The 24,441-nt window shown below is 44.1% G+C and overlaps 1 protein-coding gene across 2 annotated transcripts in view; it reads right to left on the bottom strand.

The window, feature by feature from the left end:
* The window catches only part of CFAP47 (cilia and flagella associated protein 47), a 1,062,207-nt gene that overhangs the window by 430,867 nt on the left and 606,899 nt on the right, over window positions 1-24,441 (bottom strand). For both annotated transcript variants that reach the window (XM_033947561.1, XM_033947559.1), the window contains exons 46-47: window positions 10,327-10,523; window positions 4,468-4,611 (exon numbers count right to left, since the gene is read on the bottom strand). In XM_033947561.1, the coding sequence (XP_033803452.1) occupies window positions 4,468-4,611; window positions 10,327-10,523 (341 nt within the window). The remainder of the gene's footprint in view (window positions 1-4,467; window positions 4,612-10,326; window positions 10,524-24,441) is intronic.

Genomic DNA, 24,441 nt, shown 5'->3' with positions numbered 1-24,441 from the left:
GAGGTGGTGACCCATGATATTGTTACCACTCCTGGAAAGATAGTAAGGGTGAAACCTTATCGTTTGTCTGAAGGGAAGAAGGAGCTAGTACAGGACCTGGTTAAGGAAATGCTGGCCCTGGGGGTTATCGAACCGTCTCAGAGTCCATGGTGCAGTCCCATCATCATTGTACCTAAGGCTGACCAGGTTCTGTATAGATTTCCGTCAGCTCAATGAGGTTTCTCAGTTTGACGCCTTTCCCATGCCCAGGGTCGATGACCTGTTAGATCGGCTAGGACAGGCCAGGTATCTCTCTACACTGGATTTGACAAAGGGCTATTGGCAAATTCCCCTTGCCCCAGGTGCCAGGCCCAAAACAGCGTTTAGCACACCTCATGGGCTGTACCAGTTTAGGCGTATGCCTTTCGGGCTTCATGGTGCTGCGTTTAATTGCCAAAGGGGTATCACGGAGGTCCTGCGCGAGCACCACCAATAAGCAGAGGCCTACCTGGATGATATCGTGATATACTCCTCGGAGTGGACCCAGCACCTGAAGCATGTGAGGGCGGTTTTGCAGTCCCTGAGAGAGGCAGGTTTCACAATCGATCCTAAGAAATGCTACTTAGGCCAGAGAGAAGTAAAATACCTGGGGTATGTGGTTGGAAGGGGACAGGTTAAACCACTGGTAGACAAGGTACGTTGCGTCCAGGATTATCCCATGCCTAACACAAAGAAACAGTTAAGGGGATTCCTGGGACTCCTTGGGTATTACCGACGATTTATACCTGCATTTTCCACAAAGGCTGCTGTCCTTACAGACATGCTAAAGAAAGATAGACCTGATACTCTTCGGTGGGAGAATACGGGTAGACAGGCTGTGGAAGATCTGAAGGAGGCTTTGTGTACCGACCCTGTGCTAATGTCCATCGATTTTACAAAACCTTTTGTACTTCAGACGGACGCATCAGGGACGGGGCTAGGAGCAATACTGAGCCAGGAGATACAAGCGATAGAGCATCCGGTTCTGTTTCTTAGCCGTAAACTTCACCCTAATGAGAGAAATTATGCCACGGTTGAACTTGAATGTTTAGCGGCTAAGTGGGCGATGCAGACCCTTGAACATTATCTGCAGGAGCGAGAATTCACCCTTGTTACGGACCACGCGGCACTTAAATGGCACAATACAATGATAAATAATAACGCCAGGTTGACGCGGTGGTATTTGGCCCTGCAGACTTTCCGGTTTAGGATATTGCATCGCCCAGGCAAACTTAGCACGAATGTGGATAGTCTCTCCAGAATGCAAGAGGGTAGTAAAACAACTCTAAAGGTTAGGGACGGCCAACCCTTAAAGGTGAGGGTATGTCACAACCCCAGCCTTAAGGCTAGGCTTGTGCCAGGTCAAGCTCCTCCAATTCCAGGCCTTACCCTGAAAAGGGCTAACCAGAGTGATAGGCTAAGCTCAGACAAACAGATAGGGTCTGAGTTCCCATTGAACCACCAGGTTACAGAACCCTGGGGAGGGGAAGATGAGTGGGAGAACAGCCTGGAGCAGCGGGAGGTGCCTTACACAAAAGGACAGCCTAAGAGTCAGGCTCTAAGCTCAGCTAATGAACCACTGCTGGGGCCAATTAAGGCTAAACAGAAAACTCAGCAGAAGCAGCAGGTTGTTCCTCCCCCTCACAGGTTAGGGCGTGTCCAGCTCAGGGCTTTAGAGGCTGTGCTTAGGAAGAACAAGGCAGTCTACCCTGGGTCAGCCCAGGAAGGAGGCTCGAGGGACTGGGCTCCTGAATCCCCACAGAATCAGGACATTGAAATGGCAGATGTAACCACTGTCCCTGAGGCAAACCAGCCAGCCAGCCAAGACGCCATAGAACCTATGGATACTTCCCTGGAACCAGAGGAAATACACATGGATCAAAGTTAAGTTGGATTTCCTTGCTGTTTGTTTGCTTTTGGAATCTAGTTTTCTTTTGGGGCTGTCTGGAAGCACAAGGCAAGTGCAGACAGCGTGAGCAGTGCTGGGCTCACTGCTGCAGCTGTGCCTTATTGTGGGGACAGAGAAGAAAGTGTTTATTTTGAACATTTTGACTTTTGCCTTTTTCTATTTTGAGAGGGCTTTGTGAATGACTGTGTGAAAGGGGTAGTAGCGTGGGGAGAATCCACGTAAAATCCTCAGGGTGGGATTGTGGGGCCAATTCTTTGGCAATCTTTAAATAAAGTGGATTCAGCTACTCCCCTCCCCCACCAACTACCTGTTAAGTTGGCTGGGGTAGGCCTGCTAAAAACCAGGCCTAGGCAGCCCGTACTGAGAGTGTTTAAAACACGGCGAATGACCAGTGTAAAGGCTGGGTAATTCCTGTAGCCTTAGTTTGCCCTTGTGACTGTGGGACTGACAGGGCAAGGCTACACTAGAACCATTTAAACTTACCTGCAAGAAAGGTGTGGGCTGTATTTTTTACAAGTCCCAATTTTCTGTTTATATTTGATTTTTGAGTTCAAAACTTGAACTGTGGCACTTTTGCTATTTGGAGAACTGTGATAAGCAATAAAGTTGGACACCAGTTCTTTTGGAAAAGCTTTATTGTTCCTGACATTTGTTGTTTTTTTTATTATATTCATAAGAACCAGCAGGACCTTCAACTTCCTTTGAAGGCACGACAAGTTCGGTGTTTTCTGAGTCCTGGTCGGTGGCCATTTGCAAAATCCAGCACCGGCAGGCTCACAAGAGAGAGTGGGCTGAGGACGCTGAAGGGAAATGGGGAAGAGAGAGTGGGGAGAAGACGCTGATTTATAAATTGACAATTGTACAGAATATTGTTTCTTTTTATACTTTAATATAATAAGTTCAATATAAAATAATTCAAGGCTTGTGTGGATGGAATCAGGTGGTTTGCGGGGATGGGGACCGAGCTTACGGGGATTAGTCCAATAAAATGGTATTTTCTTATTTCTCATTATTTGTTTAATTTTTATTTGTTAATTTGTAAAGTGGTGATTGTTATGTATCAGTTTTTTCAAATTTACATCTACTGTCTTTATATTTTGCACAGTATTAGGGGACATATGTCACTGTTTTTGTGGTGTTATGGTATTGCATTGTATGCAGAGTCTGGTTTCTTGGCGGTTCAGTTTAACTTTTGTCTACATATTTCTATTTTTAATTTGTGATTATTCCATATTGGGTGAGGGTGTATCTCAGTTCTGTGTGTATGAAAAGGACATAGTTTTCAGATGGCATTGATTGCAGGATCAATTGACTGTGCGGGATCTGGTTTATTTAGTTTTACAATGTATGTGTTGGTGTTCTAGTGCTCACTGCAGTGTTTAAGATGCTGCCTTTTCCTAGGTACACTCTTGTTGTTTGATATGTGGATTGTTACTAAAAATCATATTTTTCATACAGATGGGGGGGTGTCAAAAAATGATGGGCCCCTGGTGTCACATATACTAGGTACGCCACTGCATATATACAGCATACTCCCCAGCCCCCAAGGGCTGACTGGCATCCAAGATACAACTTGTAGACATAAACAAACTGGGACAATAGTCAGGTGCAGGAAAGGCAGGGCGGGAGTCTAGAACGTCTCACCTATCTATTGGAAAAGAGCTTACTAGGGTAAATACATAATCTGTTTTTCTAGTGCAATAGGTGAGACATTCTAGACAAGTAGGATGTATAGAAGCAGTCCCCAGAAAGCTAGGGAAGGCTTAGTGCGCCAACCCTCAAGACTGAGGACCCAAAGGCAGAGTCCCATCTCGCCACCACATCCACTCTGTAAAACTTGTTAAACGTCAAGATATTAAATAAGATTGGACCCAAGACCAAGCCCTGCGGCACTACACTGATCATTTCCGACGTTTTGGAGGGAGTACCATTTACCACCACCCTTTGAAGTCTGCCACTGAGCCAGTCTTTAACCCGTGCAGTCAATGTTTCTCCTAATCCCAACGAACTCATCTTATTCAATAACCTACGGTGTGGGACACTATCAAAAGCCTTACTGAAGTCCAAATACACGACATCCAGGGACTCTCCCTTATCTAGCTTTTTCGTTATCCAGTCAAAGAAGCTGATTAGATTGGATTGGCAGGACCTTCCCTTTGTAAATCCGTGCTGGTGGGGATCCCTCAGCCTCCCGTCGTTTAGAATCGTATCTATGAACTTTTCCTCCTGGGGTTAGTTTGTTGTTGAAGGCTTTTTTGAGAAAGCTTTTGGAAATGGAGATCTGTTCAATTGAGCTGTTGAATCATTAGCTTTTGGGAGGTTTTTAATATACGATTTTAGCGCTTTTGGGGTTTGTTTGTTTTTTAAGAAATTGCGTTGTTTTATGTTTGTTTATTGATTTGTGCATGCACTTTTCTAGCCCACATAGATTGTTTGGATATACGGGGTAAAAGTGTTTTTTTAAATAAATACTGTAATTATAACGTTAGCTTGTCATTTTCTTAATGAACCAGTGTTTTAGCACAATAAGAGATGCTTACCAGACTCAGACCCTCAGAGATTGGCTTAAACATGAGAGAATACAGGCTTGTTTCACCCGCATCTACGAAGATGACGGCTGGGCCATAAAAGCCTTCTCCTTCTATAAAGGCTTTAAGTCTCCAGTCCTGCTGAGTCATGTTACTCTGAAAGAAAAAGAAATGAAACACGCTACAGTAAAACCTATTATTTCACTTCTGAATGCAGAAATGACCTATTTACCATTCATTAAGCCATCAGATAATTGTTACATCAAATGTCTCATAACGCTTAACAGTTTTATAGAGCAACAGGAGACATAAATAGTGGTGATAATTATTCAGGTACAAAAGTTCCTTCCCTGAAGAGTTTACAGTCCAAGGGGCTCTTTTAGAAAACTGTGGTAATTTCAGGATGTGTGCGCACCACCCACACATTAAAAAATAAACAATATTTTGGTGCGGAGGGTGTGTTTGCATGCCGAGAGTAGGCGTGGTCTGCACTAATTGATACCAGCCAATTAGGGCCTGCTTCGTACGTCAGCTCTTACCAGCTACCTAATGGTGAGAAGGGTTCACGGGCTGGAAATTCAGCTATTTTGCCCCAGTGGTTAGTAAAATGGCTTTAGCGTGTGGAACAGACCCACGTAAAAACACGCTAAAGTGTCATTTTATTGCTGTTTAGTAAAAGGGGCCCCTAAGTGTGTTCCTGGGAAATCAAGTGGTGGGGAAATATCCCGGATTGTCCTCGCTTGCACTTTAAAGTAAGTGATATCTAACACGCTGTAGTGTCTACGAACTAAATATTCTTTAAACATCATATATTGTGAGACTTTAAAATGAATGGAGATTTGGAGTTTTTTTGCCCATGAAGTGATTACCCTTTCCAATTGTGAGGAGGGTTTGCTCCCAGACGGGATTCTGAGGCTTTTTTCCGCCAAGACCTTCCATTACTACCTATGAATCAGGTGCAAGGTGTTGGGAAACTGAGGGGGCCCAGCAGCAGGAGGGAGTGGGTATCCCTCCTGCCAACTGCAGATATGGGGGTGGGTGGGTCAAGGGTATTAGGCAGGAGGGAGTGGGCATCTCTCCTGCCGATGGCAGATGTGGGGAGGGGTCAGGGGTATTAGGCAGGAGGGAGTAGGCATCCCTCCTGCCGATTGCAGATGTGGGGGGCTGTCAGGGTGACAGGCAGGAGGGAGTGAGCATACCTCCTGCCAATCGTGGATGTTGGGGGATAGGTGTCGGGGGTCCTCAACTGCAGCCATCTCAGCTGATCACAGCAGGGGTATTTTCCCCCTGATTAGCTGCTTGGGGATTCCCATGCTGCTATCAGCTGATGGCAAGGGATCCCTCAGCAAAGGTAGGCAGCTGAGTCTGGGATGCACCAGGGAGGGTTCTAAGTCGCTGATTGGCCCAGATGCCTAAGGCCAATCAGAGCCTTAAGCCCCTTCCAGAATGCACCGCAAAGGGGAAGGCCCCCCCATTTTGGAGTGGTGGGTTTGCTGGCCAGAGGATATATACACCCCTCCAGCCGGACTTTCACCTTGAAAGATGTGGGGTGTTGGGGGCTGGGGGTGCTGAGGGAGTCTTTAGGCAGGGGAACTTGGGGGAGTGGGCATCCCTCCTGCCTGTAGATTTCTCATGGGGGGGGCATTGGCAGTTCTGGGAGGAGAGAGTGAGCAACCCTCCTGCCGGGGAATTTCTTGGAAGGGGGGTGGGGATTTGAGGTTCTGGTGGGGGAGAGTGGGCATTGTTCCTGCCAACTGACTTCGAGGGGGGGGGCCCTGCCATGGCCGCTCAGCTGATCACAGCAGGGAGATTTTCTTGCCATTATCAGCTGATGGCAAGAGATCGGGTGTGATTCTCTAATCAGCGCCTTGGACATGGACACCAGTTAGAGAATCAGGATGGTTAGGCAGGGTTAAGTGTCAGTCCCTTAGCAAAGACATGATTCTGCATAGGATGCCAATGGGCATTTCTCCTGCTGAAATTGGCATCCTATAGAGAATTTCCTACTCCATCTGTTTCTCATTCCCTCTCTACCTCTTCATACCGTTATATTTCCCTTCATGAGCAGCATATATTGTTTCACCCTTTGTCCTGGTGTGTCTGTCCTAATTAGATGGCAAGCTCTTTAGCGCAGGGACCGTCTCTTGCGTGTTTAATGTACAGCACTGTGTGCATCTGGGAGTGCTATAGAAATAATAAATTTATTTATTTATTCAATTTTCTATACCAGGGATAGGGAACTCCGGTCCTCGAGCGCCGTATTCCAGTCGGGTTTTCAGGATTTCCCCAATGAATATGCATGAGAACTATTTGCATGCACTGCTTTCAATGCATATTCATTGGGGAAATCCTGAAAACCCGACTGGAATACGGCTCTCGAGGACCGGAGTTCCCTACCCGTGTTCTCTACCGTTCTCCCAGGTGAGCTCAGAATGGTTTACATGAATTTATTCAGCTACTCAAGCATTTTCCCTGTCTGTCCTGGTGGGCTCACAATCTATCTATGGGGGGATTAAGTGACTTGCCCAGGGTCACAGGGATTGAACCCACAACCTCAGGGTGCTGAGGCTGTAGCTTTAACCACTGAGCCACTCTAGAAATCAAAATGTACCAAATGTGAGCCAAGTCTAGGACAATGAAGCCATTGTGACATCACTGATGAGGTTGGCTCTTATTGGTGGAATGAGGCATTGTGACATCACAATAGCAGGTCTGGTTATCAGAGGCTGAAACTCTTCACACTATTTATTTATTCAACTTTCTATACCAGGGGTGTCGAAGTCGGTCCTCGAGGGCCGCAATCCAGTCGGGTTTTCAAGATTTCCCCAATGAATATGCATGAGATCTATGTGCATGCACTGCTTTCAATGCATATTCATTGGGGAAATTCTGAAAACCCGACTGGATTGCGGCCCTCGAGGACCGACTTCGACACCTGTGTTCTATACCGTTATCCCAGGGTTCAGAAGGATTTACATGGATTTATTCAAGTATTCAAGCATTTTTCCCTGTCTGTCCTGGTGGGCTCACAATCTATCTAATGTACCTGGGGCAATGGGGAGATTAAGTGACTTGCCCAAGGTCACAAGTAGCAATGTGGGGATTTGAACCCACAACCTCAGGGTGCTGAGGCTGTAGCTTTAACCACTGTACCACACTGTGGTAGTAGTGACACCTAAGTCAACCACGCCTATTCTCTGCCCCCTAACCACATCTACTTTTCAGGTAGGTGTCGTGAGGTGTCAGGCGTTGCTAGGTGCCGTGTAAAATCCCGGACCTAACTTTTACATTTCATTTTTTTAAATTAATGATTCAACGGTTCAGTCAATTTCTACGCCATTTAAACTAACTGATTTCATTTAGGGTTGGCGCGGATTTACCAGCTTTACACGAATGCTAACTTAAGCACACAGCCAGAAAAAAATATAATTGAGAAGCCACAAATTTAAGATCACACTAGAAATGGGCTTAGAACAGGGGTGTCAAAGTCCCTCCTCGAGGGCCGCAATCCAGTCGGGTATTCAGGATTTCCCCAATGAATGCGCATGAGATCTATTAGCATACAATGAAAGCAGTGCATGCAAATAGATCTCATGCATATTCATTGGGGAAATCCTAAAAACCCGACTGGATTTCGGCCCTCGAGGAGGGACTTTACACCCCTGGCTTAGAGTATGGGAAAGCTCCACAATAGGAAACGCTAAAAGCAGTTCTTTATAAAAGGGCCCCTAAGGAGTACCTATATTTCCACTGGGACTTTTAACCTCCCCCTTCTCCTTTTACATAATATAATATCAGATTTCTAGACCGCATTACCATAAGTTCAATGCGGTTAACAAAAGATTCCATTCTGAGAAAATACAGTGCGATCTAATTTGTCAGGAAGGTTTTCAGCAGTTTTCTAAAATGTTCATAAGAACAGGATGTGAGTAGCAATGATCGAAAATCTTTATCGTAGAGAGCTGTTTGATATGAGAGAGTGTGCTCAAGACATTTCTTACTTTACATCCTTTAACTGACGGAAAAATACAAAGGACATGTGTTTTTCTACTACACTTCTCCCTCCGAATCCACGGTTTCAGCATCCGCGGATTCGGTTATTCGCAGTTTTAAACCCAAAACCCCATTTTAATTTTTTGAGCCCTGTAAGCCCTCCTTTAAGCCTTACCTGGTGGTCTAGCGGGTTTTCAGAGCAGGAGCGATCTTCCCACGCTCCTGCCCCGTGCAGAACGCTCACAGGAAATGGCTCAAGAGACTACAGGAGCTCAAGGCAGCCATTTCCTGTGAGCGATCGGCACGAGGCAGGAGCGTTGGAAGATCACTCCTGGCTCGAAAACCTGCTAGACCACCAGGTAAGGCTTAAGGGGGGCTTACAGGCCTTAAAACAGCCCTGGGGGAAGCAGGGGTTAGGGGCAGAACCGGCCCGAATATTATTCGCAGTTTTTTAATATTCGCTGGCAGGCCCTACCCCTAACCCCCGTGGATACAAAGGGAGAAGCGTATTCTTATGCGACACTATAAGGAACCTATCGGCTGGATTCAACGGAGTTGAACCAAAGGCAGCTTTATAACATAAGCAACCCAACTTAACGATCAACGGGAAGCCAATGCAACTCGTGGTAATAAGGCATCACGTGATCGTATTTCTTCAGACCGCAGATCAGTCTCACCGCCGTATTCTGAATCAATGCCAGTCTGGGCATATTTTTTTAGTATTCGTCAAGTAAACAATGTTACAGTAATCCAGAAGACTCAACAGCATTGACTGGACTAGAAATTTTTATGAAGCGTTTTTTATCGTCAGCCGTGGCGGTAAAAGTGCCGACGCTCATAGGAATTCTAAGAGCATCAGAGCTTTTACCATCCCGGCTGGCGATAAAAAATGCTTCATATAAAGGGGGAGGGGTTGAGTTATTCTAGCATTTGCAACTTGTCAGGCTGACCCAGTTGGTTGGCTGGACCATTGCAGCCTGCCAAACAAACCCAGCCAACATGGCTTCCTGCATTTCCGCAAGGACTTTTACGATTTCACGTTGTAATCTTTTGGTTTATTTGGCAGGCCCAACGCTCACTGGTTCATCAGGCAAGTATGGCACAATGAACACTTCAACGCCTGCCATCAGTTCAGTCTTTCTTGCTGCTTTAACTCTGTAACTCTCCCTCATCCACTGACTTTTCAACACCCCCTCTATAAAAAATACATAAGAACATAAGAACTGCCTCTGCCGGGTCAGACCAGGGGTCCATCGTGCCCAGCAGTCCGCTCCCGCGGCGGCCCCCAGATTCGTGACCTGTAAGTCCTTACCTAAATTCTTTATTCCCTATTCATTAGTACCCGTATAGTTACCCTCTATCTGTACCCTTCAATCCCCTTCTCCTTCAGGAAGTCATCCAATCCTTTTTTGAAGCCAATATTGTACTCTGCCCTATCATCTCCACTGGGAGCGCATTCCAGGTGTCCACCACCCTCTGAGTGAAGAAGAACTTCCTAGCGTTCGTTCTGAATTTGTCTCCTTTCAATTTTTCTGAATGCCCTCTTGTTTTTATTGTCCCCGCTGGTCTAAAGAATCTGTCCCTCTCCACCCTCTCTATGCCTTTCATGATTTTATAAGTCTCTATCATGTCCCCTCTAAGCCTCCACTTCTCTAGGCTAAAGAGCCCCAGCTTGTCCAACCTTTCGGCATATGAAAGGTTCTCCATGCCCTTTATCATCCTTGTTGCTCTTCTCTGGACCCTCTCGAGTATCGCCATATCCTTCTTAAGGTAAGGCGACCAGCTTGTATCTGTTCTTGGGTGATCGGGAACATTTAAAAGGGGAAAATGGCTGTTCTTCGGTTAAAGAGAATTATTGCTTTCCATATACAGACTTACTATTGGAATATCTTGAATCAATGATTCGGTTGCTGATATTCTGAAATCAAGGGCAATCTGAGTGCAGCTGGCATTCACCACACTTTCAATCATATACACTCGGACGTCCTGGGTCGAATTCAACACAATCTGACAAAAGTAGCGCCCTGGTGTTCCAGGAGTAAATTTTATAGGAAGGTCAATTGAACTCCTTTTATCTAAAAAAGAAAATTTGCACAAAACATAGTAATGAAACAGTTGTATATGATAACCAAACAGAAAATTTTATTTTTATTTTTTATTTTTTTAAATTCTTTATTCATATTAAAACATACAACAAGTGTACAGAAAAACATCCATAATAATTTCAATACAACACTTGAAAACCTTTACCAAATCATCTGGAACAATAATTTAAATCCCCTCCCTCCCACCCTTCTTAAAAAAAATTTTTAATCAAAATCTCAACAGAAAATATACCACCCCCCACCCCCAGTGTGTAGAAATAATCTACCATAGAAAGTGATGTCTACTCATTACAATATTTTTCCACTGGCCCCCAGATCTTTATGAAATTATTGTAAGTCCCTCTCTGCTTAGCAATAGCTCTTTCCATCTTATAAATATGGCATAACGAGTTCCACCAAAATGTATAATTGAGATTAGAGTAGTTTTTCCAATTATTGGTAATATGCTGAATGGCGACCCCTGTCATGATTAACAGAAGTTTGTTATTATACGACGAAATTTGACTTTTTTTCCTCATAGATATACCAAACAGAACAGTGTCATAAGGTAACGCAACATGGTTTTCTAGAAGACAGTTAACTTGAGTCCAAATTGAATTCCAAAATATAGGGACAATAAAAAATTAAATGATCCAGTGTCCCTACTTCAAGATTACAGTGCCAGCATCTATTAGATTAAATTAAGAGGGGAAATTTTCCAAACTGTAATAAAGGCACTAACCTGAATTATTCATTCCTTAACGGTGCACACGGCAAGCCAAAGTATAGTCAATAAAATAGCCCCAGCTAAAAGCTGGGGGTATTTCCCTGCTCAGGAACAGTGGGCCACCAATGCTCCCAGGCTGCATCTTAAAAGAGGTCACCCTCCCCATCACCCCTCCCTCGCATATTCAAGTCCCCCATTTACTGTTCAACATAAGGGGATGGCTATCCAGTCTTTTACACTGAGGGCTCCTTTTACTAACCCCCGCGCTAGCCCAAAAACTACCATCTGCTCAACGCTATTACGCGTGTTAAACCGCTAACACGGCTTCGTAAAAGGAGCCCCGAGTGTCACATGTATGATTTTCTCCCAGTTGGCGAGAAGTTATATGTGTGCGCTCGCTGCAAAGAGCTCCTAGCTCTCAGAGAATGAGTACGTTTCCTTGAGGCTAGAGTGGCAGACTTGGAGGAGCTGAGGGAGACAGAGAAGTACATAGAGGAGACCTCCAGGGATGTTGCAGAGAAGTCCCACCTCCAGTCTGGTGGCCCCTGTGCTGCCTTGGAGGAGAGAGGTCTTCTAGAAGGAGAGCATCACCCTGGTGAAATAGGAAATAATCCTGTAGCTAGGACCTGCCCACCAGGGGATGCAATATCCTCTTACACCGAGGATGTGTCTCCAGGGGCTTCTGCCCAGAAAGGAAGGGTTAGAACAGCTGTTGTAGTTGGTAATTTGATCATTAGGCATGTAGATAGCTGGGTGGCTGGTGGGCATGAGGCTCGCATGGTGCAAAGGTAGTGGACCTCATGCATCATTTACCGTATTTTTCACTCCATAAGACACGCTTTTTTCCCCCCATAAAAATTGATGGAAACAAGGGTGCGTCTTATGGAGCGAATACCAAATCCCCCCCCCCCCCCCGGTTACCTTATTTTAATTCTGGTGCCTTCCCTCGCTGGACGCGGCTGCCTCTCTAGCAGCAGAGCGGCGCACAAGGCTACCTGCCTGGTTGGCTGACGCGGCTGCCTCTTTTTCCCTTCCTCCCTTCTCTAGCTGCAGAGCGGCACACAAGGCTGCCTGCCTGGTCCCACGCCGCTTCCGTTCTCGCGGGAAGCGGCGCGGGACCAGGCAGGCAGCCTTGTGCACCGCTCTGCCGTTAGAGAAGGGAAGAGGAGGCAGCCGCTTCAGCCGACCATGCAGGCAGTAATTTACAACATCTCATTGGGACAATAACTTTCCCTCAGAAGGTTAAAAATTAAAAAAAATTTTTTTTCAATAAAAGATCGCCTCTTACCACACCTTGATAATTTTTATCCAACATCTGATAGCAATAGTGACTTTGAAGGACACATTCCTCTAAGTAATTTACAACATCTCATTGGAACAATAACTTTCCCTCAGAAGGTTAAAGATTACATTTTTTTTTTTTTTGCAATAAAATATGGATGTATGAGCCTGTTTTCCATCAAATATTTCCTTAGATTCTTGGTAGAATCTTAAATACTATTCTGCAGTGTGCTGTTACCTAACTGCCTCAGTCTGTTAAATAATACAATTCCTGATAGCGAGGGAATTTGCAGATACCAGAAGATGAATATTCCAACAGTAGGTTGACTTGCATACTTCTCTCGAATTTTTGATTACCTTTTATTTGTTAAGCACAAAACTTAATTAGCGTGAATGCCAGTCTGAATTTAGAAACTTTGCACGTATTGAAATAAGAAGCATGCAAATGTCTGATTTGCACTGAGAAGAGCAAATACAAGCCTAGTCTCCAGGCCCCACATAATTCGAGGCTCTGAGCGACAGATTATTGCATCAGAATATTCAGCTTGAAAAAGGAATATATTTGAGCAGTATTTCCATACCAGGGAAAGGACTGGATAAGATGAAAATCTGACATTTCTGAAACCTTTTTACTAAGGTGCATTAAGCACTTAGGCCCAGATTCTCTAAGAGATGCCTAAAGTTAGTGACCCACAACTGCGCCCTGACATTTGCATGCACGACAAATGCGCGCACTGAATGGGAGGTGACCTGAAAATTGCACCCCCAACAGGATATTATTTGGTCTTTTTGAGGGTTACAAAGTAACCCTCTTTTTGAGGGGGGAGGGGGGAATACCCCCCCCCCCCACTACACTTAAAAGATTCACTTAGTAAAGTTTATATAGCATTCGTTTCTACATACTTGGGATCGGCCTTTGTTTTCAACACTGCTGAATTTTCAGAACGCAATGATCTTGATGGTTGGTAACCAGACATCAAACTCTTAAAAAATTTGGGAATCGTGCCATATAGAAATTGATGACATAGCATAATTGCATTATATTGGATTCTAAATACAACTGGTAGCCAATGCAGTTGTCGGAGATATGTGGTAATATGCTCATATTATATTATATATATTGACCTGACTAATAGTTGCACTCAAGGGTGATGCCGGCGAGGTCATTGAAGCGTCAGTGAGACAAAAGTAAGCAGGACGTACCAAAGATGGCATTGTAGTCTGAGGGCCTGGTGGTTTCTTTGACGGGAAACTTTGCATATGAAATTTCTTAACTAGTATCGGCTACTTTGGAGGGAAAAATTAAATAAACTTCACTCAACAATCAAAGAGATCCGGGAAAGATTCGACACCCAAGCCCGAGTCTCGCTTATCATCCCAGGAGGACCGGACCAGGAGGAACAGCTGGCACAGCTGCAATCAGACAAGCACCAATTGCTGGAACATGTGGAGGACCATGAGAAACGGGACCAGCGCAATCCTTTGTGTGTAGTCAGCTTCTCCGAAGAGGTGGAGGAGGGCGATTTGCTTAAATTTGTCGAGATATGGCTCCCGGGTCATTTGGGTATAGAAGAGCCCAATCATCTGTGAATGAGTGGGACCGTATGCAATGTCTGCAACCCGAGATCGCTAAGTATCTCAATTGGGCAGATAAAGAAAGACTAAAGCGTGCTTATAGGCGCAAAGGAACTTTGGAATATAAAAAAGACAAACTGATTATACTGATTGCTCCATGCAGGTGGTACAGGACCGAAAAAGATAGCACCCTTGTGTGCAGAACTGCACAATTGTCAGATGTTGTTTATTCCCATTTATCCAGCCAAACATAGGGTTCATCATGATGAGAAGGTTCTTTATTTTACACTTCTGCCTTTGCCTTCCACCTGATTGCATGGACTTGCATTACAGGAGAGCTAATGCAGTGCTTTGACTTGGATAAGGCTCTGTCTCTCACTTGTATTATTTTATTTGAACTTCTACTTGGACTCTAGCTTTGGTTTCTGGGCTGATGTGCAGACTGATTATTCTAAATGACCTCAGTGAACCAGTATAATTTTGATTTTATTGTTCAGCTAACAAAGTTTGGTTAGTTCTTGCTAGGCTTTGGGCAGGAGATAAGGGGTATTAGTGTGTGACTGGTGGGGAGGAAAAGATTGGGGTAGTATGATTGAGTGAGTGATAGCACTTGGAGGGCTTAGATGCATATGTAACTTGTATGACAAAGTGGAATTAAGGATCTATTGGATGGAGTGATCTATTTTGTGGTAGGAGGGATGGGGGGCAATGGCCTAGTATTTGCTAGGAGTGGTTTGTCAGAATGGGTAGGATGGAAAATTGCTTGCTTAATTGGGGTATGATATTGGGATCTGGAGGGACAGTGGGGGTATAGTAGGGATGGGGGTGGTTTTGTACTACTGTAGCACTGTTGGTCCATCCATTAATTGTACTATTTGTTTCTGTTGTATACGGTGAGTTTCCTGCAATGCTCCCACTGTAACTGGGCTACAATGGTGGGCAATGAAGTGTCCTGGTAGAGGCTGGGTTTCTGCAGCATATTATGGTGTATGCAGCAATGACTGGTAAGAGAATGACATAGGAACAAATTTCTCCCCATCCCCGGGGGATCCATCTCCATTCCGGTCCTGTCCCTGTTCCATCCCTGCAAACTCTATTCTCATCTGTACAAGCCTCAAACACTTTAAAATCATAATTTCAGTGGAAGAGGTAGGTGGGGGGACAGGGGAGAGCCACTCGATTTTGGTGGTGGGCCAGGGCTGCAGAGTGAGAACCACCGGATACTGCTGGGGGAAAGGGGTTGGACCATGGGAGTGGAGTTGGAAGAAGGGAGAGAGAGAGAAGCATCCACGGGAAATAGGAGAGGGAGGGAGTGAGAGAAAAGCACCCATGGGAGGTAGGAGAGGGAGGGGAGTGAAGCACCCACAGGTGAGGGTTGGATGGAGAGAGAGAAGCACCTGCGGAAGGGGGAGGGAGAGAGAGAGAAGTACCCATGGGAGGGGATGTTGCAGGGAGGGAGGGAGAGAGAGAGAGAGAGAGAGAGAGAAAAGCACCGTGGGGGGATTGCAGGGAGGGAGAAAAGCACCCAAGGGGAGCAGATTGGAGGGGGGAAAAGGGTAGGAGGGAGAGAGAAAAGCACTAAAAGGGTAGGGGTGGGACAGGGTCGGGGCATGACTGGTGAAAGGCACAGGCAGGGCCAGAGTGGGGTGAGGGTAGGGCTGGGATGAGGAGGGGTCATATGACCTTTTTTGACTTCACATATATGGTAACCCTAATCAATTTGAGATTGACTACTTCTACTCCACTCAGTATTTTATAGATCTCTGTCTTATCTCCCCTCAAGAGCCCTAGCCTCTTTAGCCTTTCACTGGAGTTGTTCCACACCCATTATCATTTTGGTCACCCTTCCCTGTATCTTTCCTACTTCCTCTATATCTTTTTTGAGATGCAGCAACTTTTTTGAGATGTATTACACCTCATGAATTAACCATTTCATGAGCATAGTTGTCAATGTGGGCTATCATTGAGACATATCTTGCTCACTTACTCATGCTATGCAATGAGGCCTAGTTACTAATAGCTGGAGTTAACAATACAATACCACATTCTAATGGTAGCCCACAATGATAACTACCCCCTTAAGCTCAACTGATTTTAATCCTCGAATGAGGTAATGAGGTAAGCAAGGTATCTTAAATGTTGAAAAGGTGACGCAAAAGCTAGAAGGATGCTAGGTTGCATAGGAAGAGATATGGCCAGAAGGAAAAAGAAAGTATTGATGCCCCTGTATAAGACTCTGGCGAGACCTCATTTAGAATATTGTGTACAATTATGGAGGCCGCAACTTCAAAAAGATATAAAAAGGATGGAGTCGGTCTAGAGGAAGGCTACTAAAATGGTGTGTGGTCTTCATGATAAAGCGTATGGGGACAGACTTAAAGATCTCAATCTGCTGTCATGTTTCTCTGTTTCACTTGTACCCATTCTACACTACTCAGGATTTTTTAGACTTCAGTCATACTCCCCTCAGCCATCTCTTTTCCAAGCTGAAGAGCCCTAATATCTTTGGGCTCCTGAGAAAATTAAAGAGTCATAGGACATGTATTGTTGAAGGGTTGTCAGGTAAGATTTGCCTCTTTGTGGATAGAGTAGACACCCAGGATGGGGTGAATAACATGAAGAAAGACCTGGCGAAGCTTGAAGAATGGCCTGAAACTTGGCAGCTAAAATTTAATGCTAAGAAGTGCAAGGTCATGCATTTGGGCTGCATAAACCCAAGGAAATGGTACTGTTTAGGAGGTGAAGAACTTATGTGCACGACAGAACAGCGGGACTTGGGTGTGATTGTATGTGATGATCTTAAGGTGGCCAAACTGGTTGAAAAGGTGACAGAGAAAGTTAGAAGGATGCTAGGGTGCATAGAAAGAGGTATGGCCAGTAGGAAAAAGGAGGCATTGATGCCCTTGTATAAGACTGGTGAGACTTCATTTAGAATATTGTGTACAATTATGGAGGCTGCACCTTCAAAAAGATATAAAAAAGATGGAGTCAGTCCAGAGGAAGGCTACTAAAATGGTGAGTGGTCTTCGTCATAAGGCGTATGGGGACAGACTTAAAGATCTTAATCTGTATACTTTGGAGGAAAGACAGGAGAGGGGAGATATGATAGAAACGTTTAAAATACCTACGTGGCATAAATGCGCATGAGTCGAATCTCTTTCATTTGAAATGAAGCTCTGGAACGAGAGGGCATAGGATGAAGTTAAGAGGTGATAGGCTCCGGAGTAATCCTTTTTTACAGAAAGGGTGGTAGATGTGTGGAACAGTCTCCCGGAAGAGGTGGTAGAGACAGAGACTGTGTGGGATAGGCATGTGGGATCTCTTAGAGAGAGGACGAGATAATGGTTACTACAGATGGGCAGACTGGATGGGCTATTTGGTCTTTATATGCCACCATGCTTCTATGTTGAAGGGCTAGAAGTGGCTGGCAATGCTGTCTTCGGAAATATTTCTTAGTACGACTAAAACTGAGTTTTTAGGACAGATGCTTATAATTCTTTGGTGCACAAAAAGGCTTATAAAACTGTTCTAAAATGCTGAATTATCTTCAAACATGCTACAGGTATTCAATTACAAAAGTTGATATACACACACTATTTTCAAAAATTGCTTTGCCGACATGCTTCTTAATTTTACTTACAAATCACTCTGCCCATAACCTGAAAACAGATATTTCCCTGCAACTGATGCTCTCAGTTATGACACGCATGTGATACTTTCTTATCTGCCATGCCAGTTTATTTTTACAAAAATAGCCCGCATTATATCCCAGTCTTCAAACAGAAGATTACAGATTGCACCCCAGGTTCAACTTTCTCTGAAATAAACTAGATTTTCTTTTTCCTCATAAAGATAAGATTAATGGCCAGCTCATTTAAGATTTATTACTTTTTTCTATTATCCCCCGAGGCAGTCTGCCACAAAATTGGCCCAGGTTTCTCAGTTAGGCAAGTAACACAATTGCCTTTTTTCACGGCTTATAAACATGTTCCTCCAGAACTCTAAAGACAAAATTAGAGTATCATTCTCTCAATCTTTACAAGGACAAGCAATCTGTATAATTTCATTTTTAAATATGCTATATATAATCTTTTCTCCTGGATAAAACTACCACAAATGTTTTTATTTCCTTTGCAAACGCTTTTGTGATGTAATTATTTCAAACTTTGGGGTGGTCAAATTTAAGCCTAGATTAAACACGTCACTTCTTTTTAACATAAGAAGATAAGAATCGCCTTACTGGGTCAAACTAATGGTCCATCAAACCCAGTAGCCCGTTCTCACGGTGGCCAATCCGGGTCACTAGTACTTGGCCAAAACCCAAGAAGTAGCAATATTCCATGCTATCAATATAGGGCAAGCAGTGGCTTCCCCCGTGTCCTTCTCAATAAGAGACTATGGACTTTTCCTCCAGGAACTTGTCAAACCTTTCTTAAAACCAGCTACGCTATCCGCTCTTACCACATCCTCTGTCAATAATAATAATAATAATAATAACTTTATTTTTGTATACCGCAGTACCAGAATAGTTCAGAGCGGTTTACAGGACAAGAGACTGTACATCTACAGCGAAATTTACAAATAAGTCAATCAATCAATATAACTTAGCGAGTCGGGAGCAGGCAAGAAGGAGATAGAGAGGTTATAAACAATGTGTTTCAGAGCTTAAAACTATTCTCTGAGAGAAAAAACATTTCCTCCAATTGGTTTTAAAAGTATTTCCCTGTAACTTCATCAAGTGTCCCCCTAGTCTTTGTAATTTTTGACGGAGTGAAAAATCGATCCACTTGTGTCCATTCTACTCCACTCCGGGTTTTGTAGACTTCAATCACATCTCCCCTCAGCCGTCTCTTTTCCAAGCTGAAGAGCCCTAACCGTTTTAGTCTTTCCTCATATAAGAGGAGTTCCATCCCCTTTACCATCTTGGTCGCTCTTCTTTGAGCCTTTTCTAGCGCCACTATATCTTTCTTGAGATAAGGAGACTAGAATTGAACGCAATACTCCAGATGAGGTCGCACCATGGAGTGATACAGGGGCATTATGACATTCTTAGTCTTGTTAACCATCCCTTTTTTAATACCTAGTATCCTGTTTGCTTTTTTGGCAGCCGCCACACATTGGGCGGAAGGTTTCATCGTATTGTCTACCATGATACCCAAGTCCTTTTCTTGGACGCTAATCCCCAAGGTGGACCCTAGCATCCGGTAACTGTGATTCAGGTTATTCTTTCCAATGTACATCACTTTGCATTTGTCTACATTAAATTTCATCTGCCATTTGGACGTCCAGTCTTCCAATTTCCTAAGGATTATAAATGTTTTAAATAAATAAACCCAGGATCTTTCCCGTGTTCTAAGGGCTGCTACTTTGAAGGGAAAGATCCTGGGTTCTGATTGGCAAGTGGACTGATAGAACCTGATAGTGCAACCAGGCCCAACACTATGGAGCAAGACCTGCTTGTATTGGAAAAATGGTCCAGTACTTGGCAACTAAACTTTAATACCAAGAAATGTAAAGTAATGCACCTTGGGAGTGGATATCCACGCAAAACATACACCTTAAACGGTGAAAACTTAACGAGAACTACTGCAGAAAGGGACTTGGAAGTTCTCATCCGGGAAGATATGAAAGCTGCTAATCAGGTGGAGAAAGCTACATCGAAGGCCAGATAAATGCTGGGTTGCATCAGAAGGAGCTTCATCAGCTGAAAGCCGGAAGTAATACTGCCGTTATACAGATCCATGGTGAGACCTCACTGGAGTACTGTGTCCAATTTTGGAGACTGTAAGGATTGTTAGTGTGGCCCCCACAATATTAGGTGGTAGGGGTTACGTGAGAGGCGCCCTTACAAACGCCAGGTCCCAGGTTCAGTTCCCTCACTGAAGATTCACCAGGAAGAGAATCCAATAAGAAACACAGCCAGAGGTGATTGCATAAAGAATATATTATAGAAATAGGCTTACAGAAAAGCAGTATTTATAAGCATTACAATTAATAAGAGAGCAAAGCAGTTTCCCTGCCTTACAGAGTTCAGAGACAAAGAGACAGAGAGTCTGAAGTTCTAAGGAGAGCCAGAGAGAGAGAGAGAGAGATAGCTCAAGAGAAACAAGAGAGGACCAGAGTGCCAAGAGCCAAGAGAGGGGGGTGATGCTGCGAGGGGGCTTTTATAGTTTGGAAACTTATTCTAAAAACCAGAATCTATTGAGCTTCAATAGAAGTTAAATCTCCCCCCTCCTTCATAGACGGGAGAAAAATAGGCTGTAGTCATATATGTATTTCCAGTATGTCTCTGACAATAGTTTCTGATTAACTTTAGTTATCTGTGCACCTGGACCCATTGTCCTAAGCACCCTCTTAATCAGATATTAACACATTAACACCTTTTAGATAATCCTGATTTAATCAGGGCTATTTGAAACCATCTTTTAGGGTTATGTGAAACCGTCTGCCTTCACTCAGGGTCTATCTGTATTCACATGCCAGTCAGATTGATATAATTTCCCATAGGCCTTTGCTGACATTAGTTATGCCAACTGAAAATGCTGAATGCTAGCAATAGCTATGCTGACAGAGACCACATTATCAAAAAGATGTGAAGAGAGTGGAGTCGATACAGAGAATGGCCACTAAGATGGTCTCGGGACTTAAAGGCATTCCATATGAAGAACGTCTGATCAAACTGCACTTATATTCTCTTGAAGAACGCAGAGAAAGGGGGGACATGATAGAAACATTTAAATACATCATGGGCCACATCAAAGTGGAGGAGGAAATCTTTTTTCTAAAGGGTCCCACAGCGACAAGAGGGCATCCACTAAAACTTAAGGGGGGAAGATTTCATGGTGACACCAGGAAATACTTCTTCACCGAACGGGTGATTGATCGATGGAATGATCTTCCCCGCCAGGTCGTCGAGGCCAGTAGCATGCTCGACTTCAAGAGTCGATGGGACAAACAGGTGGGAGTACTACAGAGTTATGCTCAACGATAGATACTCCAGGGAAGAAGGGTTCTTGAGTAGGCAGACTAGTTGGGAGGAAGGGTTCTCGAGTGGGCAGACTTGTTGGGCCATCGGCCCTTTTCTGCCGTCATATTCTATGTTTCTATGGATGAGATCATCGGGGGCTTGTCTTTATTAGTGCTGTAAAAAAATGCAGCGACTATATTGACAGCCTCGGCGACACTTTTCAATGGAGTAAGCGAATTGCTTATAAATTCTGGTAAGAAGTTATTGCACCTTGTTGTTATTTACTATTTAGCAAGGAAACTTGGTCTAATTATTGATTTTTTTTTGCAGCAGTCACAGTAATCCTGACCCTGAAGAAGCATGAAATGCGTCGGAGGGGAACTGGTGCAGCAACGACTTTGACTAAGCCCAGGGCTCCTTTTACAAAGGTGCGCTAGCATTTTTAGCACGTGCTAGCTGAAAAATTACCGCCCGCTTAAAAGGAGGCGGTAGCGGCTAGCGTGCGTGCGAAAACCACTAGCGCACTTTTGTAAAAGGAGCCCTAAGTCTTTGCTAAAATATTGAAATAGTACTCATATGATTGGAAAAATGAAGTATAGACACACAAACTTTATATGAACTTACATAAATTTAATCTATATACACACAAAAAAGTTATTAATAGTACACAGCAAAGAAATGGGAACTTGTGAGGAGTGCTGCCACGCTTTTCTAATTGATCACTTTAAATGGTGACGGGGCAAAAATGCGCGAGACTTCAGCGTGCCGACATTGCAGCCCCAGCGTGCCACTGAAAAAGTTACTTTTAAAGAGCACCGACGGGGGGGGTGTGGTGGGGGAAACCCCACACACACACACTTTACTTCATACTCTTTGCGCTGCCGTTGGGGGGTGTGGGGGATGCAACTCCCAACATTATAGAGAAAACTTAACTTTTTCTTAAAAAATCGGGAAAAAGTTAAGTTTACTGTATAATGGAGGGTTCCAACCCGCCCCCCCCCCCCAGGGAGCGCAAAGAGTATGAAGTAAACTGGGGGGGGGGTTCCCCACTCACACCCCGCATCAGAGCTCTTTAAAAGTAACTTTTTAGGTTAATTTTGGACCCTTTTTTATATTTTTAGCCATTTGCTCTTCTGCCTGTGCTTTCGCCAAACGTATCTCTCTCTTGGCTTCTTTCAGTTTCACCCTGTAGTCCTTTCTGCTCTCCTCTTCTTGGTTTTTTTTATATTTCACGAACGCCAACTCTTTCGCCTTTATTTTCTCAGCCACTAGGTTGGAGAACCATATCGGCTTCCTTTTTCTCTTGTTTTTATTGATTTTCTTCACATAAAGGTCCGTAGCCATTTTTATCGCTCCTTTCAGCTTAGACCACTGTCTTTCCACTTCTCTTATGTCCTCCCATCCTAACAGCTCTTTCTTCAGGTACTCTCCCATAGCATTAAAGTCCGTACGTTTGAAATCTAGGACTTTAAGTATCGTGCGGCCGCTCTCCACTTTAGCCGTTATATCAAACCAAACCGTTTGATGATCGCTACTACCCAGGTGAGCACCCACTCGAACATTAGAGATACTCTCTCCATTTGTGAGGACCAGATCCAATATCGCTTTTTCCCTTGTGGGTTCCGTCACCATTTGTCTGAGCAGAGCCTCTTGAAAGGCATCCACAATCTCCCTACTTCTTTCCGATTCCGCAGACGGAACATTCCAGTCCGCATCCGGCAGGTTGAAATCTCCCAACAGCAGAACCTCCTCTTTCCTTCCAAACTTTTGGATATCCACAATCAGATCCTTATCAATTTGTTGCGATTGAGTTGGAGGTCTTTAGACTACACCCATGTAGATAGAAGTTCCATCTTCTCTTTTCAGAGCAATCCATATCGCTTCTTCTTCTCCCAGGGTGGTCTGCCCTCACCCCTTATGCCACTGGGCCAAAACACAATATGCAATTCCAAACCACTTACAAATACACCCAGACCTGGTTGTCGCTTGGACACCCAGGACAAGGCTTTTCACAAATAAATCAAGGCTCTTCCTACCTTGGCAGTGTTTTACCTATAGACTGTTGAGACCTAAGCTTCAGGCCGCTCCTCTTTACCCAGTTAGGGTTACCATATGTCCATATTTACTCAGAAATGTCGTCATTTCAGAGGATTGTCTGTGTGTCTGGATGGTTTTCTAAAACCCAACACTTTGTCCAGGTTTTGGATTCTCTGAGTCCAGCCTAAATTTGTTTTTTACCTTCAGGCAGGCAGCAGGGTTCACCCATGGGCGGGAACCACATGAATTGCGGTCCCATCACTGGTCTGGGGGCTAAACTTCCAGTTGCCAGCTGCTGGAGGCTCGTTTGGCTCTAGCTGGAAGTGGCAGGAAAGGCTCCGGTTCTGTCTGATCTCAGAACCGCATCTGGAGGGCATCCATGCAAGCATGCGATGTCATCACAACTGCGCATGGATGGATGCAGATCTCTGCTTGTACGTACATCTCTTGAGGATTACCTATATTCCTGAATAAGCTAAAGCTAATGCTAATGGTGTCTTATGTACCGCTATATCTCCAACTGGATTCAAAGCAGTTTACAAAAAAATTACAGAGTAAATTAAGGACAAAGAGTGAATAAGGACAAAAAACTTTAAAATAACTCTTGCTATTGCAGAATAGGAGACAGCATTTATAATACAGGCCGAGTCCAACCAACAACTCTACATTCAGATATTATTCTCCATACGACAGGCCTTGAGGCCTGTTCCTAAGTAAGATGATTAATCAAGTTTCTTCTTTTTCAGGGTTTTTTGATTTTTTTTCCTAATGTTCCAGCTATTTTTCTAAACTTCAAATTATGGCCTTCAGCAACTAAAATGGCCTCCAGTGCAGCAAAATATCTCTTTTCAAATAATCAGAAAAACATTTTTAATATCCTTGTCATTCATTGCTGTTTCTATAAGTATAGAAATGTCAAACGGTTTAAGTATTTATCTTAAGAGGTGTGCTTACAAGGCTAACAGCAGAATTGAATCCTTTACAATGGTCAAGTGAAAATATTTGCATTTTATGAAATAGAATAACATGGAGCAACATTTTAGGAAGGATGTCTGACTCGGAATAGAGACCTCCAAACCTGTATGTCAACATATGGAAGTCCGTTTCTTATGTATTTTAAAACAGCATCTGCCGACATGCAGTCTGTTCTAAACGAAATGGGAAATGGACATCCAAGTGCTGGCTTTGCACCGCACGAACATCCGTTTCACAAACTATAATATCCAAATTTTTAACGGGGAAAAACAATTTTTATCCCGTCCTCCCGGAAGCTCAGAACATGTTACAAAAAGACACTCACAGCAAATTAAGGGCATGGTTGG

Source organism: Geotrypetes seraphini, chromosome 6 (genome assembly GCF_902459505.1).
Source record: "Geotrypetes seraphini chromosome 6, aGeoSer1.1, whole genome shotgun sequence".
NCBI classification, from domain to species: Eukaryota; Metazoa; Chordata; class Amphibia; order Gymnophiona; family Dermophiidae; genus Geotrypetes; species Geotrypetes seraphini.
Note: the sequence above shows the minus strand (reverse complement) of the source record. Positions and strands in the feature narration are given on the sequence as shown.